The sequence below is a fragment of the Oncorhynchus mykiss genome, chromosome 18 (assembly GCF_057628025.1).
Source record: "Oncorhynchus mykiss isolate SJ-2025 chromosome 18, ASM5762802v1, whole genome shotgun sequence".
In the NCBI taxonomy this organism is placed as follows: domain Eukaryota; kingdom Metazoa; phylum Chordata; class Actinopteri; order Salmoniformes; family Salmonidae; genus Oncorhynchus; species Oncorhynchus mykiss.
The window spans coordinates 57,775,827-57,793,603 of record NC_143039.1 but is presented as its reverse complement, the minus strand read 5'-3'; the positions used below and the strand labels follow the sequence as shown (position 1 = coordinate 57,793,603).

At 40.9% G+C, this 17,777-nt stretch overlaps 1 protein-coding gene across 2 annotated transcripts; it reads right to left on the bottom strand.

Annotated features, from left to right (window-relative positions):
- Nucleotides 1-112: 112 nt before the first annotated feature.
- LOC110496433 (asparagine synthetase [glutamine-hydrolyzing]) lies at nt 113-15,950 on the bottom strand. Of its 2 annotated transcripts, none has more exons than XM_021572337.3 (12): nt 15,828-15,950; nt 14,520-14,775; nt 6,353-6,593; nt 5,850-6,035; nt 5,367-5,468; nt 5,013-5,140; nt 4,091-4,217; nt 3,692-3,798; nt 3,365-3,465; nt 3,119-3,200; nt 2,716-2,871; nt 113-2,581 (listed from the first exon to the last, which is right to left on the bottom strand). In XM_021572337.3, exons 2-12 carry the CDS (start codon nt 14,766-14,768, stop codon nt 2,372-2,374), a joined length of 1,689 nt encoding a protein of 562 aa, XP_021428012.2. In that variant the 5' UTR covers nt 14,769-14,775; nt 15,828-15,950; the 3' UTR covers nt 113-2,371. The 2 variants fall into 2 exon arrangements, with proteins under 2 accessions (XP_021428012.2, XP_090064992.1); XM_090208866.1 differs by having other exon boundaries at nt 12,616-14,775; nt 15,828-15,902.
- Between the last annotated feature and the right edge of the window lie 1,827 nt (nt 15,951-17,777).

Genomic DNA, 17,777 nt, shown 5'->3' with positions numbered 1-17,777 from the left:
AGAATGCATGCCCAATATATTGCTTTGTACTTAAGTGGTATACCAGTGTGAATATTGTAATGCAAACTTATGATCATGACCACACAAAAAACAAAACAATAACAAGTGAGATAGATATTGTCAAGGGTGTGGAGCACGTTTATTTCAGAAGCAGTTTAATACAGTAGATAGACACTATCACTTTAGACATGTAACGCTATAGTTTCATACATTTCCATCTAGAGTCTAGATGGATTGCAGTTCAGAAAACAAAGTGCAATCAATGCACTATGTTTAGCATCCAACCTGTTTTGGTCTGAGTGGGCTTCCTTATGGAACCCATTATACCAGTCTGTCCCAATCATGTTTCATCTTCAATTGATTCATGTTGTTCCCAGCGTGATATTCAATCTGTTACACATTCTATCATTATCTTAATGACACGCTCACGCAAGAACACACGCATAGCACACTTTACTTAAACGTTCGTGAAAATGATTTATAGACCATTATTACGCCATGCCATGGTCTTGCTCTCTTTAATTGGTAGTTAAAACACAACACACTCCAGTAAAGGACAGTATGTAACGGGCAACAAACACCTCGTCCTTTTGTCATCGCCTGATCTGTCTGTCTGATCAGTTTGTGTGGCCACTTATTAAGTACAGAATGGCTACGTCATATCAGAAGCATTAGCCTTTCTCATATGACATGAGTATGATGACTAGTTAAAACAAAAACAGGGGGAGACGAAAAGAGTAAGAAATGTTCAAATTTATATCCCGATGAAGGACAAACAATCAAGCTTTCAATAGTTCAATAATTCAATAAACTGTGTTTTTAATGGTGAGTGAATGTTGTGCCTTTTCCTTTTCAATAAGAAAGATAACTTTGGGGCTTGATCAATGCATGAAAGCTTACGTTTCATCATCACTGTTCTGACATTTAAAAGATCTTTAAAAGGTAAATTAGTTCAATTAGGGTAAATCTCTGTCAGTTTGGGAGAAGTTGTAGGAGGACAGGCTCATTGTAATGGCTGGAATGGCATAAACAGAACAGTATCAAACACATGGCAATCACGTTGGACTTTATTCCATTCCAGCCATTACAATTAGCCCAGCCTCATCTGCACGGAACTGGACCTGACAAATGTCACCTATTACAGCAGGCAGGAAAGAAAACTGTCCTTTATTTTAAAAGGCTGCCTCCTTGTCTGGGTCAGAGGCAAACAGACAGAAATCACAGGTTACGTGATTGCCATGTAGGGTAGCCTAGTGGTTAGAGCATTGGACTAGTAACCGGAAGGTTCAAATCCCCGAGCTGACAAGGTACAAATCTGCCGTTCTGCCCCTGAACAGGCAGTTAACCCACTGTTCCTAGGCCGTCATTGAAAATAAGAATTTGTTCTTAACTGACTTGCCTAGTTAAATAAAGGTCAAATAAAAACATAAATATCTAACCTCTGGGTAAGCAGCTATATTAAAAAAAACACATCTTTACATTACCTGTTATATGCATCATAATGCATCATGCATCATCATAAACTTCATAATAATGTGAATGAGAGGAAATGGCATATTTTGCCAACAGAACTCATTAGGAACGGTTAAAAATTGTGTTAAGGTTTGGCTTAGGTCTGAAGCTGTTAAAATATGTATGTAATTTACATCTATGTATTATGTAATCATATCTAGGTATGGTACTATAATGTATGAAAGCATTTCAGTAGTAGTGCTACTGAACCCCAGCGAGATAAACGACAGCATTGTTTATTTAACTAAGCATCATTCCAGTCTTCTAATATTAATCGACTATTCCTACTGAAACAAGTTTCCCCAAATCAGAACTGACCCTGTAACTGTAATTCACACTGATCCCAAGAACTAGATGATTCCTGCATAGGCCTGGCACAATAATCATATAATCACCTAACTGACAATAACTGTGAAAAAATCCCTTAATGCATTTATTTTAGGAGAAGAGGGGATTCAACTTTAAATTCAAGTAGACATAGTTTATCCAATAGCATTTTGCTAGCAGCACGGTCAGTAGGAGAAGCTTAATTTCCAAAGTTCCAAAGCAGTGTTGTATTCATTAGGTATGTAGTAGCTAAAGATGCATTACAAGATCAAAAACATTTTTCAACAAAAATTACAATTTGTTACCCTAAAATCCCACAATCGTCACAACTCTAGCATGAGACAAATTCTAGATAGGTTTGTTGTGAAGGGGAGTTGTAGTAATGGTGATAGAGGTGATTGACAGCTGACACGGTCTAGGTTCCAATATCCATACTAGTATAACATTATAATGCATGCATGCTCAATGGACTGCTTCATTCTAAGTGCTACGCTAGTGAGGGTATTGGAAAAGAGCCACTGTTGTTTCTGTATCACTGGTCTTTGTCAGGCTTGTAGATGGAGAGGGTTCTGGCTGAGGGGTCTGTAGCATTGATCCAGCGGGGCATCCAGTAGTGGCTGAGCCACTTAGCCTGGCCCGGGTAAAGCTTCTCAAACACCTGGCGGTAGAAGTACGCCTCTTTGGTTCTGGGAGGGAGGAACGGAAATGTCTTAGGAGCCTTCTCCAGATCGTAGTCGTTCACCTTGGAGGAGAGAAAGAAGGAGTCAGAATGTGTGTGCATATGTCATGTATGCCAGCGTGCCTGTGTGTGTGTGAGTGTGTGAGTGTGTGTGTGTGTGTGTGTGTGTGTGTGTGTGTGTGTGTGTGTGTGTGTACCTCAGACTCCATTTGGTCCTGCAGGCTGTTGTACCAGGACTTCTTGACAGAAGTCATTCCGTCGCTGAAGGCCTCTTTACGTCTCCATAGGATCTCGTCTGGGATCAGGTTCAGACCTTTAAATGAGTCTCTGAGGAGGTGCTTCTCCACTCCATCCTGGTTACACACACACATACACCCCTTAGTGAAACTGAACCGTGTTTGGAATTATAGCACCGGAATCCTTTACATGTTTGGAAACTGATATTTGCTTCAAGGACTCTGATTTGGATACACAACACTGACAACAATCACTCAAGAGACTTTTGCAATAATACATGACTTTCATACTCCATTACCTCATCAGAGCCACATCTACAGGATAGGGAGTGAGGATATGGTGATTGGGGCGGAGAAGACTGACCTTAGGTTGCCTCATCTCCTCAGGCAGGGAGAGGTAGTACGCTGTGAATCTGTGGTCCAGGAAAGGCACTCTCAGCTCCAGACTGTAGAGGAGAGAAGAGGAAGTCAGTTAGGTGCCATCTTTAAAACGTACATCTTCTGTAATTATCTATAGCTTCTCAAAAGAAAGAGAGCAGATAGTGGTCTGATGTGTTTGAGGAAAGGATGTAAAAAGGAATGAATGTATTGATAAAGAAGATGCCCGTGCCCGTGTGCAGCGGTTGTGCGGTCGGCTCTCAGGACGTCAAAGAGGTAGAGCTCCTTCATCAGACGAACACTCTCCTCTGCTGCTGCCTTGGGCGTGGGAGCCTGGAGCAGGAAGCAACAACTCAGTTCATATTCCCAGACATAACAACTGGTTCCAGGGTTGGGTTCAATTCCATTTTCAATTTAGGCTAACCACAAATTTCCTATTGATTTCCATTTTTTATTTATGCACTTCCTGAATTGACTACTGCATTCACCACAACCCTGACTGGTACATGGAAATTGGTGAGTGAGAGAGAATGACATCTCTGATGTGGAACAAACTTACCTTGTGGAAGTAGATGTACCCCTGTGTCAGCTCATCAGAGCCCTCCCCAGAGAAAATCACCACGCTGTCAGTCTTCTCACGGATGTACTTTGACACTAGGTACATGCCTGCAAAATGAGAAAATATTATTGGAAACAGGATTGAGTTGAAGTAGGCCACACTCACTAATCCCCCAGGATTCCACTAGGATACAAACCAGCCAATCAGAAGGAAAAGGTATGCAGCCTGACCAGACTCCCTTTGTCCAGGTCAGTGGGCACATTGAGAAGGTACAACAAAACTGTCTAGTGTCTAGGTATTTCACAAATGCGTCACCCTCGTAACCTATTAATTTAGCTTAAGTGGGACACCACTTCTGCTTGGTGTTTGGAGATTGAGGTTGATGTAGTGTTCTCTCACCGACAGAGGCGCGTATGGTGGTGATGTCATAGGTCTCCAGGTGAAAGATGACCTCCTCCACGGCTTTGAAACCTTCCTCAGGGGTGAAGTTGACCTCGTGGTGCTCACTGCCGATGTACGACGCCACCTGGAACACCACGAGACATTCACCAAGACATTCATTCACGTATTATCTATTTATTGCCTTCAACTTAAGATAATTCTCTTTTCCAATTACGGCCTGACCAAGAGGGAGCAGTGAGTTCACAAGCGGCTTCACAAAAGGAGTATTTATCATTATATTTGTATTCTATTCTGTTATTTCTGCATTAATTTAAACACTCATTTGTAATGGCCTGTGAGCTGTAATGTACTGGGTAAAAGATGCTACAAAAATAAAGTTGGATTATTACTGATTATGACGTTATACTGTTATGAAACCAATTGACTAGCCTGCTAATATTGTTTCACTAGCTAAGTCTAGGAGTACTAGATTTAAGGTGTGCATCTATGTGAGAAATCAGCGTATGAGGACCGTGTTGTATGTACATGTGCCCAGGAGACAGCAAACTTACCAGGATCCAGGGCCGGCTCCGTCCTGACTCTTATGGGTTGGCTAGCCCAAGAGGATTATTGTTTGTTGTTGAAAAGGGTGAACAACATAGATACTTACAAAAATAAACTTCTTAAACCGCTCCAAAACTAAAGATATCAAACATAAAAACAAAGACCGGCAGGCTCTACGGCCACCTCTGAAGGATCCTGCCTGCACCTGATTGCACTTAATCAAGGCTAGAAAGAGAACCTAGACACGGTTGCTGCTGCCCCCTGGGGGATGGAGTGTGGAAGTGTTGAATCATGCTGCTAAGACCTAACCTACCCAAACTGTTCATCACAATATCATAATCATCATTATTATAAGAGGCTGGAGGGAGCCTCTCACCATACGAGCAGCCAGGATGTCTGGGCTGTCTTCAGCTCCGATAGCAAAGGTCTGGATGGGGTACTTCAACTTCTCCTCTTTGGCCAGTTTGACCAGCATAGCTGCCACCAGACTGGAGTCCAGACCACCTGGTAGAAATATATAGTAACAGTCATGAAGATGATTTACTAGCTTATCAAACATGGAATTTGACCTTTGGTGTAATGATAATTAGCAAGTATTCTAATGTATTTGCACAGACAAGCATAAGTGAAAAAAGACAAGTAACAGATCTGAAGCATTACTTACAGAAGATTCCATGTGTGACACTACACAAAGAAGACAAAAATACTCTGCAATAGCCATTATTTGTACCTGAGAGAAGACAGCCGATCCTCCTGTGGGCCATGAGGCGTTTCCGGACAGCGTTCTCAAACAACAACCGAATGTTGCTCTTCACTGTCTCTGGGACAAAACCTACAGAGGACAGCACGAGATCTTACTGTCATCACACAGGGACCGGTCAACTGAATGGTTAAGGACCGGCAAATCAACGACATACTACACATCCAACTCCTATTGTCAGTGACTACAATGGTTTCAGTTGGACAAGAGGCTTCATTCATGGCAATACCCTCAATACCAAAAACATGCATCCTGAAACAATAATCAGTAAGCAATTCCTCCCTTCATCTTAGGTGTCAAACAACATTTATCACATTTTACTGATAGCTAGCTACAGGTAGTGGTAATGTTACATAATCAGTCACTTTGACCCACATTATGGTTGCTGTCAATCAAGATGCTGACGTTATGGAAATACTATGGATGTGTGTGTGTGTGTGTGTGTGTGCGTACCGGAGGGTAGCATTTCTACCGTGTCATAGACAGCGTGGCTGGGCTCCTGGGTGCAGTAGTGGAAGCGGTCCATCTGAATAGACTCTACCTTCCCAGTGGGCTTCAGGTCAAACACCTCAAAGTGCCCCGGGAGGAACGGAGTGATCTTAGGAGGAGAAGACATGGAGTGGGTGATATCAGTCAGACCTGGGAACAAACACACAATACATGTTTAACAACTAACATGGTAACACTTTACATGACGTTGTTGTTAAACGTGTAGTAACACTATCATTAGACACTACTATCATCTTTAACAAGCTGTTACATTGTACTTTACTAATTGAATTTCAGTTGCATAGCAATAGAGTTGAGCCGTTTTTGTAATTACACAATATATATATTTTTTACGCAAACATTAAAGTTCATTCTATTCTGAATAGGGATTGTTCTTTAATCCACTTGTGTAGCAACTAAAACCACTCAACCCCAAATGAGATGTCAGGTAAGTAGTCCCCCCTCACCTTTAGCCTCAGAGCTCACAGCCAGGAAGCCGTTGTCGGTCAGTAGTTTGAACATGGGCCGCACGCCATACGTATCCCTCCCCAGGAACACTTTCCTATTGGCTGTGTCCAGGAGGATGAAGGCGAACACTCCGTCCAATAGGGTCGCCATCTTCTGAATGCCGAACCGCTCGTACAGGTGAAGCAGGATCTCACCGTCTACTTTGGTCTGGTAGTCCGTAAACTCAAACTGCTTCTTCAACTAAAGAAGGAAAAAGATGAAGAAAAGTATCAGGATTATTATGAGATAAGACATTACAAGTGATCATACATGCTCATGACATACACTCCCCTACATATTTATTTGTACAGTGAAGCACCATTTTTTTGCCTCAATACTCCAGCATTTTGGATTTGAGATGAAATGTTTTCTATGAGGCGACAAATACCACCAAGGTATTTTCATACATATCTGTTTTACCGATTAGAAATTAATGTGCCTTATGTATGTAGTCTACCCATTTGAAGGGGTCATATGTATTTGGACACATTTTTTATAGTTTATTAAATTGTCAAAAGTATAGTATTTGGTCCCATATTCCTAGCACGTAATGACAGCACCAAGCTTGTGACTACAAACTTGGATGCATTTGCAGTTTGTGCCCAATAGAAATTAATAGTAAATAATGTAGTGTCATTTTGGAATCACTTTTATTGCAATTAACAATGGAATTGTTTCGGAAAACTTCTACATTAATGTGGATGCTACCATGATTACAGATAATCATGATTGAAATCTTAAATAATGATGAGTGACAAAGATCATGCCACCAGAACATCCCATCCTCTCACTACTACAAATAACAGGGGCGGTTAGCATTTTCAGTTGGGGGGTATGCTATTTATGCTTCTGTTACTTTCTCATTTGTCATTTAGTTCTCTCTCAAATGTTTTTTTTAATTTGGCATTTTGAATGATTATACAGATAACACAGAGAGCACAGGCAGAGGGAAAAACGCACACAGATCCCCTACCAAATCATACCCACTCCAACCACCCCATGCTCTAACAGAACGCACACAGATCCCCTACCACATTAAACGCACTCCAACAGAATGCACACAGATCCCCTACCACATTAAACCCCCTCCAACAGAATACACACAGATCCCCTACCACATTAAACCCCCTCCAACAGAATACACACAGATCCCCTACCACATTAAACCCACTCCAACAGAATACACACAGATCCCCTACCACCCCCCCCCCCCCCCATCCCCAAAGCAGGCATGATATAGAATTTCAGTAATATAATCAAATAACAAAAGAAACAAAGATATAATCAAACAAAAAGTTTTTAAAAAGGTGATATATTGTAATTTGGGTTGGTTTATGGAGTTGTGAAATTAGCTGGGTCCATGTCTCCTACAAAGGATAGAAAAGGTTGCCAGGTATTATAAAATGTAATTGCGGTCACTCTTCATTATCTAAACGGTAAAACAGATATGTATGAAAATAACCTCAAATAAAAGGTGGAGGATAGAGCCTAGTGAAAAGTTACAGCTTCACTGTCTACATAAATACATAGGGGAGTGTACATGCTCATGGCATACAGGCTGATAATCACAATGGATTGTAGGAAGGGTATGCACAATCAAATCCAACAAACCCAGGGTACATAAGATGTGCAATATAATAAGTTAGTGCATTGTTTTTAAAGACAGAGAATACCATTATCAATATGATCTTCCTACTATCTTCGCTCCTGGTTCTCAAACTCACATGAACAAAAGATTGCCTAAACTTCTTTGGCCACACACTGGTACCAGTCAAAAGTTAGGACACACCTACTCAACCAAAAAAAGTGTTAAATCAAAATATATTTTAGATTTCAGAATCTTCATATTAGCCACCCTTTGTCTTGATGACAGCTTTGCACACTCTTGGTAGTTACCTGGAATGCATTTCAATTAACAGGTGTGCCTTGTTAAAAGTTAGCTTACTATAGCTATGGAAACAGATGTCATTTTGCTATGTTTTTGGGAAAGAACATTGTTTGCATCCAAGAGCTAGATAGCTTTTTTTTTATGACCAGCACTGTAGATGCGCGAGACAACTTTACCAGCATCATAGCATACGTATCGATGAATAGTTGTGACATATGAAATACGAGGGAGTGTAATAACTACGTAAAAAATAATGAATGCATTAAATTATTGTGATGTGCAGTCATATTCAGGTCTTGATTGGTCAACAAGCTTATTTGACATGTCAAACAGTGTTATTTGACACGCAAACACCCAAACGGCGTTCCATAGTATGATGAATCCTGGTTTAGAATGAAACGACTGAACAAATGAATGAAACCGCACAGCAAGTAAGTGAAAGAAATAGGTTTTGATTATGTTTTACTAGTAATGGGGACATACGTAAATACCAACAAAATATATTTTTGGTTAGTGTGGTGTGTGTGTAAACTTTATTTAACTAGGCAAGTCAGATGAACAACTTCTTCAGGATTGGTGGGTCCGCTGCGGGACGGTTGAGCTAACGTAGACTAATTTGATTAGCATGAGGTTGTGAGTAACAAGAACATTTCTCAGGACATAGCCATACCTGATAATGGCAGAAAGCTTAAATTCTTGTTAATCTAACTGCACTGTCCAATTCACAGTAGCTATTACAGTGAAATAATACCATGCTATTGTTTGAGGAGCGTGCACAGTTTTGAACAAGAAAAGTTATTAATAAACAAATTAGGCACATTTGGGCAGTAAAACTTTGAACAGAAATGCAAAGGTTCATTGGATCAGACTAAAACTTTGCACATACACTGCTGCCATCTAGTGGCCAATATCTAAATTGTACGTGGGCTGGAATAATACAGTCGTGGCCAAAATACATATTAATTTCCACAAAGTTTGCTGCCTCAGTGTCTTTAGATATTATTTTTTTTACCATTCTTTATTCATGGCTGTGTTCTTAGGCAAAATTGTGAGTGAGCCCACTCCCTTGGCTGAGAAGCAACCCCACACATGAATGGTCTCAGGATGCTTTACTGTTGGCATTTACTGTCACCTTGTCTTCTCTGGACAAGCTTTTTTTCCGGATGCCCCAAACAATCGGAAAGGGGATTCATCAGAGAAAATGACTTTACTCCAGTCCTCAGCAGTCCAATCCCTTGGTTTCTCAAATGATTGCCTCGCCTGGTTCACCAACTACTTCTCCGATAGAGTTCAGTATGTCAAATCGGAGGGCCTGCTGTCCGGACCTCTGGCAGTCTATGGGGTGCCACAGGGTTCAATTCTCGGGCCGACACTATTTTCTGTATACATCAATGATGTCGCTCTCGCTGCTGGTGCTTCTTTGAGCCACCTCTACGCAGACAACACCATTCTGTATACCTCTGGCCCTTCTTTGGACACTGTGTTGACTAACTTCCAGATGAGCTTCAATGCCATACAACTCCCCTTCTGTGGCCTCCAACACCCAACTCAACAAATTGGCCTGCTCCTCAGTCCCAGTTGCTAATATATGCATATTATTATTAGTATTGGATAGAAAACACTGAAGTTTCTAAAACTGTTTGAATGATGTCTGTGAGTATAACAGAACTCATATGGCAGGCAAAAACCTGAGAAGAAATCCAAACAGGAAGTGGGAAATCTGAGGTTGGTCAATTTCAACCCAGCCCCTATTGAATACACAGTGGGATATTGGTTATGTTGCACTTCCTAAGGCTTCCACTAGATGTCAACCGTCTTTAGAAACTTGAATGAGGCTTCTACTGTGATGTGGGGCCGAATGGGAGCTGTTTGAGTCAGTGGTCTGGCAGAGAGCCAGGTCCTGGTCACGCTCATTTCACATGATAGCGACCTGCGTTCCAAGGCTTTTCTTCAGACAAAGGAATTATCCGGTTGGAACGTTGAAGATACACGATAAAATCCTAAAGATTGAATATATACTTAGTTTGACAAGTTTCTTCGTCCTGTAATATAACTTTTTGAAGTTTTCGTCCGACGTTCGGCTGGACCTGCACGAGCGTTTGGATTTGTGTACTAAACGCCCTAACAAAAGTAGCTACTTGGACATAAATAATGGACATTATCGAACATATCAAACATTTATTGTGGAACTAGGATTCCTGGGAGTGCATTCTGATGAAGATCATCAAAGGTAAGGGAATATTTATAATGTTATTTCTGTTGACTCCAACATGGCGGACAATTTTTTTTTTCTGAGCGCTGTCTCAGATTATTGCATGGTTTGCTTTTTCTGAAATCTGACACAGCGGTTGCATTAACTTTTTATGGCTGCAGGGGCAGTATTGAGTAGCTTGGATGAAAAGGTGCCCATTGTAAACGGCCAGCTCCTCAGTCTCAGTTGCTAATATATGCATATTATTATTAGTATTGGATAGAAAACACTCTAAAGTTTCCAAAACTGTCAAAATATTGTCTGAGTATAACAGAACTGATATTGCAGGCGAAACCCTGAGGAAAATCAAAGCAGGAAGTGGCTTCTATTTTGAAAACTTCATGTTCCATAGCCTCCCTTCGCTCCATTTAAAGGGATAAGAAACAGATTCCTTTTCCTATCGCTTCCTCAAGGTGTCAACAGTCTTCAGACATAGTTTCAGACTTTTATTTTGAAAAATGAGCCAGAACGATAACGTCAAGTGGTCACATGAGTTTTGCTCGCGCAACAGAGTTTGGATAGGTATTGCTTTTCCCTCTCCTACTGTGAAAGACATTTGCGGTTGATATATTATCGATTATATATTTTTAAAAACAACCTGAGGATTGACTATAAAAAACATTTGACATGTTTCTGTGGACATTATGGAAACTATTTGGAATTTGTCTGCGTTGTTGTGACCGCTCTTTCCTATGGATTTCTGAACATACCTCTGTTTGTTTGTCGCGTTATTTTGGATCTAAAAATAATCTTTATGGAACAAAAGGAACATTTGTTGTGTAACTGGGAGTCTCGTGAGTGAAAACATCCGAAGATCAAAAGGTAAACGATTCATTTGATTGCTTTTCTGATTTGTGACCGAGCTACCTGATGCTAAGTGTACTTAATGTTTTATCGTGCGATCGATAAACTTACACAAATACTTGGATTGCTTTCGCTGTAAAGCATAATTTCAAAATCTGACACGACAGGTGGATTAACAAAAGGCTAAGCTGTGTTTTCCTATATTGCACTTGTGATTTCATTAATATAAATATTTATATATATTTATTGTATGTAGCGCTATGCTATTCAGCGGTTGTTGATGACACTTATCCCGATATTGGGATTGCAGCCATAACAAGTTAAGGAGAGGTATATCTATATTTCCATGTCTAACAATTGTATTTTCATCGACATTTGTAATGAGTATTTCTGTAAAATGACGTGGCTCGCTGCAATATCACCGGATGTTTAAGGAACTAGTGAACGTAACACGCCAATGTATACTGAGAATTTTTTTTATAGAAATATGAACTTTATCAAACAAAACATACATGTATTGTGTAACATGAAGTCCTATGAGTGTCATCTGATGAAGATCATCAAAGTTTAGTGATTCATTTTCTCTCCATTTGTGCTTTTTGTGACTCCTCTCTTTGGCTGAAAAAATGGCTGGGTTTTTCTGTGAGTTGGTGGTGACCTAACATAATCGTTTGTGGTGCTTTCACTGTAAAGCCTACTTGAAATTCGGACACTGTGGTGGGATTAACAACAAGATTACATTTAAAACGGTATAAAATACATGCCTGTTTGAGGATTTTTAATTATGAGATTTATGTTGTTTTGAATTTTGTGCCCTGCACTTTCACTGGCTGTTGTCATATTGATCCCGTTAACGGGATTGCAGCCCTAAGAAGTTTTAAGCACCAGCTGTCAGAGCAGCTCACAGATCATTGCACCTGTACATAGGTCATCTGTAGGTGGTCTACCTCGTCCCCATACTGTATTTATTTATCTTGCTCCTTTGCACCCCAGTATCTCAACTTGCACATCCTACCATTCCAGTGTTTAATTGCTATATTGTAATGACTTCGCCACCATGGCCTATTTATTGCCTTACCTCTCTAATCCTACCTCATTTACACATGCTGTATATAGATTTTTCTACTGTATTGTTGATTGTATGTTTGTTTATTCCATGTATAACTTTGTTGTTGTATGTGTCGAACTGCTTTGCTTTATCTTGGCCAGGTCGCAAATGAGAACTTGTTCTCAACTAGCCTACCTGGTTAAATAAAGGTGAAATAAAAAAATAAAAATACCTTTTGCAGAATATTAGTCTGTCCCTGATGTTTTTCCTGGAGAGAAATGGCTTCTTTGCTGCCCTTCTTGACACCAGGCCATCCTCCAAAAGTCTTCGCCTCACTGTGCGTGCAGATGCACTCACACCTGCCTGCTGCCATTCATGAGCAAGCTCTGTACTGGTGGTGCCTCGATCCCACAGCTGAATCAACTTTAGGAGACGGTCCTGGCGCTTGCTGGACTTTCTTGGGCGCCCTGAAGCCTTCTTCACAACAATTGAACCGCTCTCTTTGAAGTTCTTGATGATCCGATAAATGGTTGATTTAGGTGTAATCTTACTGGCAGCAATATCCTAGCCTTGCCCTTCTTGTGCAAAGCAATGATGACGGCACGTGTTTCCTTGCAGGTAACCATGGTTGACAGAGGAAGAACAATGATTCCAAGCACCACCCTCCTTTTGAAGCTTCCAGTCTGTTATTCGAACTCAATCAGCATGACAGCATGACCAGCCTTGTCCTCGTCAACACTCACACCTGTGTTAACGAGAGAATCACTGACATGTCAGCTGGTCCTTTTGTGGCAGGGCTGAAATGCAGTGGAATTTTTTTTGGGGGGGTATTCAGTTCATTTGCATGGCAAAGAGGGACTTTGCAATTAATTGCAATTCATCAGATCACTCTTCATAACATTCTGGAGTATATGCAAATTGCCATCATTCAAACTGAGGCAGCAGACTTTGTGAAAATTCATATTTGTGTCATTCTGAAAACTTTTGGCCACAACTGTACATTATGGCCTTTCTCTTGCATTTCAAAGGTGATGGTACAAAAAAAGGTTGTATTTTTATTTGTATTTTCTTTACCAGATCTAATGTGGTATATTCTCCTACATTCCTTTCATATTTCCACAAACGTCAAACTGTTTCCTTTCAAATGGTACCAATAAAATGCATATACTTTCTTCAGGGCCTGAGCTACAGGCAGTTAAGATTTAGGTATGTCATTTTAGGTAAAAATTGAAAAAAGGGGCCAATACTTAAGAGGATTTATTAAGAACAAATTCCTATTTACAATGACCGCCTACCCTGGCCGACGATGGGCCAATTGTGCACCGCCCTATGGGACTCCTAATCACGGCCGGATGCGATACAGCCTAGATTTGAACCAGGGACTGTGGCTTAGACCGCTGTGTCCATGTGTGTGTGTTAACTATTTAACTGTACTAGAACACTTAAAAGGCCCCTAAATATGTTTATATTGGTTATCTGTATCTTTTTTTTGGCAAGGAAAATATCAGATATCATATAGGGCAAAAACGTCATATCATATTTTGATGTCTTCACTATTATTCTACAATGTAGAAAATAGTCAAAATAAAGAAAAACCCTTGAATGAGTAGGTGTGTCCAAACTTTTGACTGGTACTTCAAGTCCCTTTGGCAAAAAGATAGTGCCTTTTCAAGAAAAGAGGAGTTGCCTGGCCTAAAGCCATCAACCCACTAACGTTAGTATGTCCCTGCTTCGTGACTAGTAAGTAGAAACTGAATATGTTCCACACCAAAACGTGTCCAGTTCCCAGAGGCCTAGTCCCATCTCCATACCGACAGTTGCCTGGGGTCAAGAAGCTTGGATTCCAGGCTATACCGTATGTGTCTATGGGCCATAACTACTATGTGGTTTGTAGATCTCCTACCCTAGTTTCACATCACAAATTCCAGGCTATGGTAGGAGATCTACAAACCACACAGTAGTTATGGCCCATAGACACAAGGTATAGCCTGGAATCCACGTAGTTTCACATCACAATTCCCAGGCTATGTGGATTCCAGGCTATACCTTGTGTCTATGGGCCATAACTACTGTGGGGTTTGTAGACCTATTGAGCCTGGGATTTGTGAAACAATGTGGATTCCAGGCTAGACATACCGTGTGGTGGTTGTAGATCTCCCCGTTGTAGACGAGCCACAGGTAGGGGAACTTCTTGATGCGGATGGGTTGCATGCCATACAGCTGGTCTATGATAGCCAGGCGATGGAAGCCGAAGCAACAGTTTGTGAAGCCGTTGACATTCTCAAAACGAAAAGCGTCTGGGCCCCGGTGGGCGATCTTCATAGCGTTGGTGCACTGAATCGACATGCACTCATCACTGCCAAACAAGGCCCAAATACCACACATTCTGGAGCTGAAGAGGTGAGAGAGAGGGGAGGGGGAGGGAAAGGATAAATGGAGAAAGAGACAGGGGGTTAATAAATACATGCAACAAGAGACTAGTGCCCCTTCAGCAACTGTTCTTTTCAAATGTTCAACTTAGAAGGAAGAAAAACCTTAAGGGTTAAGGGTTGGACATATTGTACCTTTGCAAATCAGATAGGAAACTATAAGAGGGGCTATATCCAGAGTGGCACAGCGGTCTAAGGCACTGCATCTAAGTGCTAGAGGGGTCACTATGGACCCTGGTTCGATTCCAGGCTGTATCACAACCAGCCGTGATTGGGCGGCGCACAATTGGCCCAGGGATTGGCCAGTGTAGGCCGTCACTGTAAATAAGAATGTTCTTAACTGACTTGCCTAGTTACATAAAGGTTCAATACATACCACTAAACTATATATGCCAAAAAAGTATTATGCTGTGGATTTAATATAATTCAGCAGTAAGTGAGATTTTAAAACAGCTTTCCGAACATGCTGTACTGTACTACAGCAAGTGTTGTAGTGCTGAATCACATCCAGGAATGCCGATGCTATCATCAATTGGACAAGCCTCACGATAAATGTATTGTAACGACCCTGGGTTTATGAGCGCTGATATCGACTTCACCCCTTGAGCATACTTTTGGGGCACAGTTGATGGCGTGCTGGACTTCGGGCCAGAAGGTTGAGGGTTCGAGACCAGCTCCCTGCCTGTTTCTTTACAGTATCATTGACGTCATGTTACTTAGTATTATTTATCGATTCGTGACACACAAAAAAAACACAGTTGGATCCAGATCATTAACCATACAAAAAATAAAAAAAGAAACCGTTTAGGCAAGTTACACACCGGAAACGGTTTCATAATGTGAGTCCCCATCACATTTAATAAACAAATACTGTGTAAAGGTATATTCCATTTGGCTTTATCATGACGCACAAAACATCCGGCAATAGAAAGAACGAGTAACAGTTACCTCCATACGAGAAATGAAAGACACATTCGATTAAAAGGCATGGCAGAGAGTTTACTGAAATACATACCTTTATTTCGTGGACACAAAAGGGTGAAGCAGAATTATTATCCTCAGCGGCGGAAGATGCAACCGAGGAAAAACTAGTACACTGAAAACGTACTTCCTGAACTGGAAGATGGGCGTGACTTGCAACATCAGGTTAAGATTACATCAATTTACGCTTAAATTTGAGATGATCAGATTTCACATACATTCTAGTTAGTTTTCCAGCCAAAGGTGACATGTGACAATAGACATATGTTCTTATATAAACATAGATACATATATAATGCGAATGGTATTAGATTTCAACATGGCAAAATGGGGTCAACCTAATAAAAAAGGTCTCTCATATGGCTGAGTTCACACAGGCAGACCAATTCTTATATTTGTTCCTCTAATTGGTGGGGGGGAATAACGGACGTGAACAAACGTTAATTAAAATGCGCCGTGGTGAATGAGCGGAAACAGACGGGCCGCGAGCTTCTACGGCGCGTCAGTCATCGCGCGCATGTTGATTTTGTCCACCCACAACAGGCGCGAACTGTACACGCAGGTGGAAATATCAAAACGAACTCTGAACCAACTATGTTAATTTGGAAACAGGTCGAAAAGCATTTAACATTATAGCAATTTAGCTAGCTTGTTGTTGCTAGCTAATTTGTCCAGGGATATAAACATTGGGTTGTTGTTTTACCTGAAATACAAGTTCCTCTACTATTCCACAGATAAAGGGCAACCCCAGTTCGTTTCCAGTAATCACCTCCTTCAGGCTTATTCGGTCTTTGTTTTCTTCGATGATGTTTAATGGCGGTTTCGCATCCAATAAATATGTAAACATTATCAAAGTGGCATTATTTAGTGACTAGTGATCCATTTATTAAAGCGGCCAATGATTGAGGCTATAAGATGGCACCGAAGAACATTGATGACGTTTTTCATTCACCCAACCAATTGTGCTATTTTTTTTGCTTAACTTGTGTTTTTTTAACTTATTGTGTACATAATGTTGCTGCTACCATCTCTTATGACCAAAAATAACTTGTGGACACCAGAAAAGCAATTATCACTGTGGACTGAGTCCCACGAGAAGGATATCCTGCTTTCACTGGAACAGGCCCAGATCCATACCTTTTCTGTGAAGAAAAGACCCCGGAAAAGAGGCCGTAGATCAGGCACCCTTTTGAGAATCCGGAGGTGAGCAAGTATACTCCCATTGCCTTCCATTCTTCTTGCTATCGTGCAATCATTGATAACCTACGATTAAGATTATCCTACCAACGGGATATTAAAAACTATACCATCTTATGTTTCACCGAGATGTGGCTGAACGAAGATAGACAATATAGAGCTAGCGGTATTTAGATGCTACCTCTGGTAAGACGAGGGGTGGGGGCGTGTGTCTTTTTGTCAATAACAGCTGGTGCGCAATGTCTAATATTAAAGTCTCGAGGTATTGCTCGCCTGAGGTAGAGTACCTTATAATAAGCTGTAGACCACACTATCTACGAAGAGAGTATCAGTATTATTTGTAGCCATCTATTTACCACCACAAAGCAAAGCTGGCACTAAGACCACCCTCAAGCAATTCTATAATGCCAAAAGCAAAGGGAAAAAAAGCACTCCTAGTGGCCGGGGACTTTAATGCAGGCAAACTTAAATCAGTTTCAACAATTTTTTACCAGCATGTCACATGTGTAACCAGGGAAAAAAATCCTAGACCACCTTTACTCCACACACATAGATGCATAAAGCTCTCCCCCATCCTCCATTTGGCAAATCTGACCATAATTCTATCCTCCTGATTCCTGCTTACAAGCAAAAACTAAAGCAGGAAGTACCAGTGACTCGCTCAATACGGAAGTGGTCAGATGACACGGATGCTACACTAGAGGACTGTTTTGCTAGCAGACTGGAATATGTTCCAGGAATCATCCAATGTCATTGAGGAATACACCACCTCAGTCATCGGCTTCAT

Excerpts from the sequence above, each read along its gene's own strand:
- LOC110496433 (XM_021572337.3), bottom strand. The coding sequence starts at position 14,768 with ATGTGTGGTATTTGGGCCTTGTTTGGCAGTGATGAGTGCATGTCGATT. Across the intron at positions 5,469-5,849 it reads GGTAGAAATGCTACCCTCCG|GTTTTGTCCCAGAGACAGTG; the intron begins GTACGCACACAC and ends TGTCCTCTGTAG. Across the intron at positions 5,141-5,366 it reads GATCGGCTGTCTTCTCTCAG|GTGGTCTGGACTCCAGTCTG; the intron begins GTACAAATAATG and ends TATTTCTACCAG.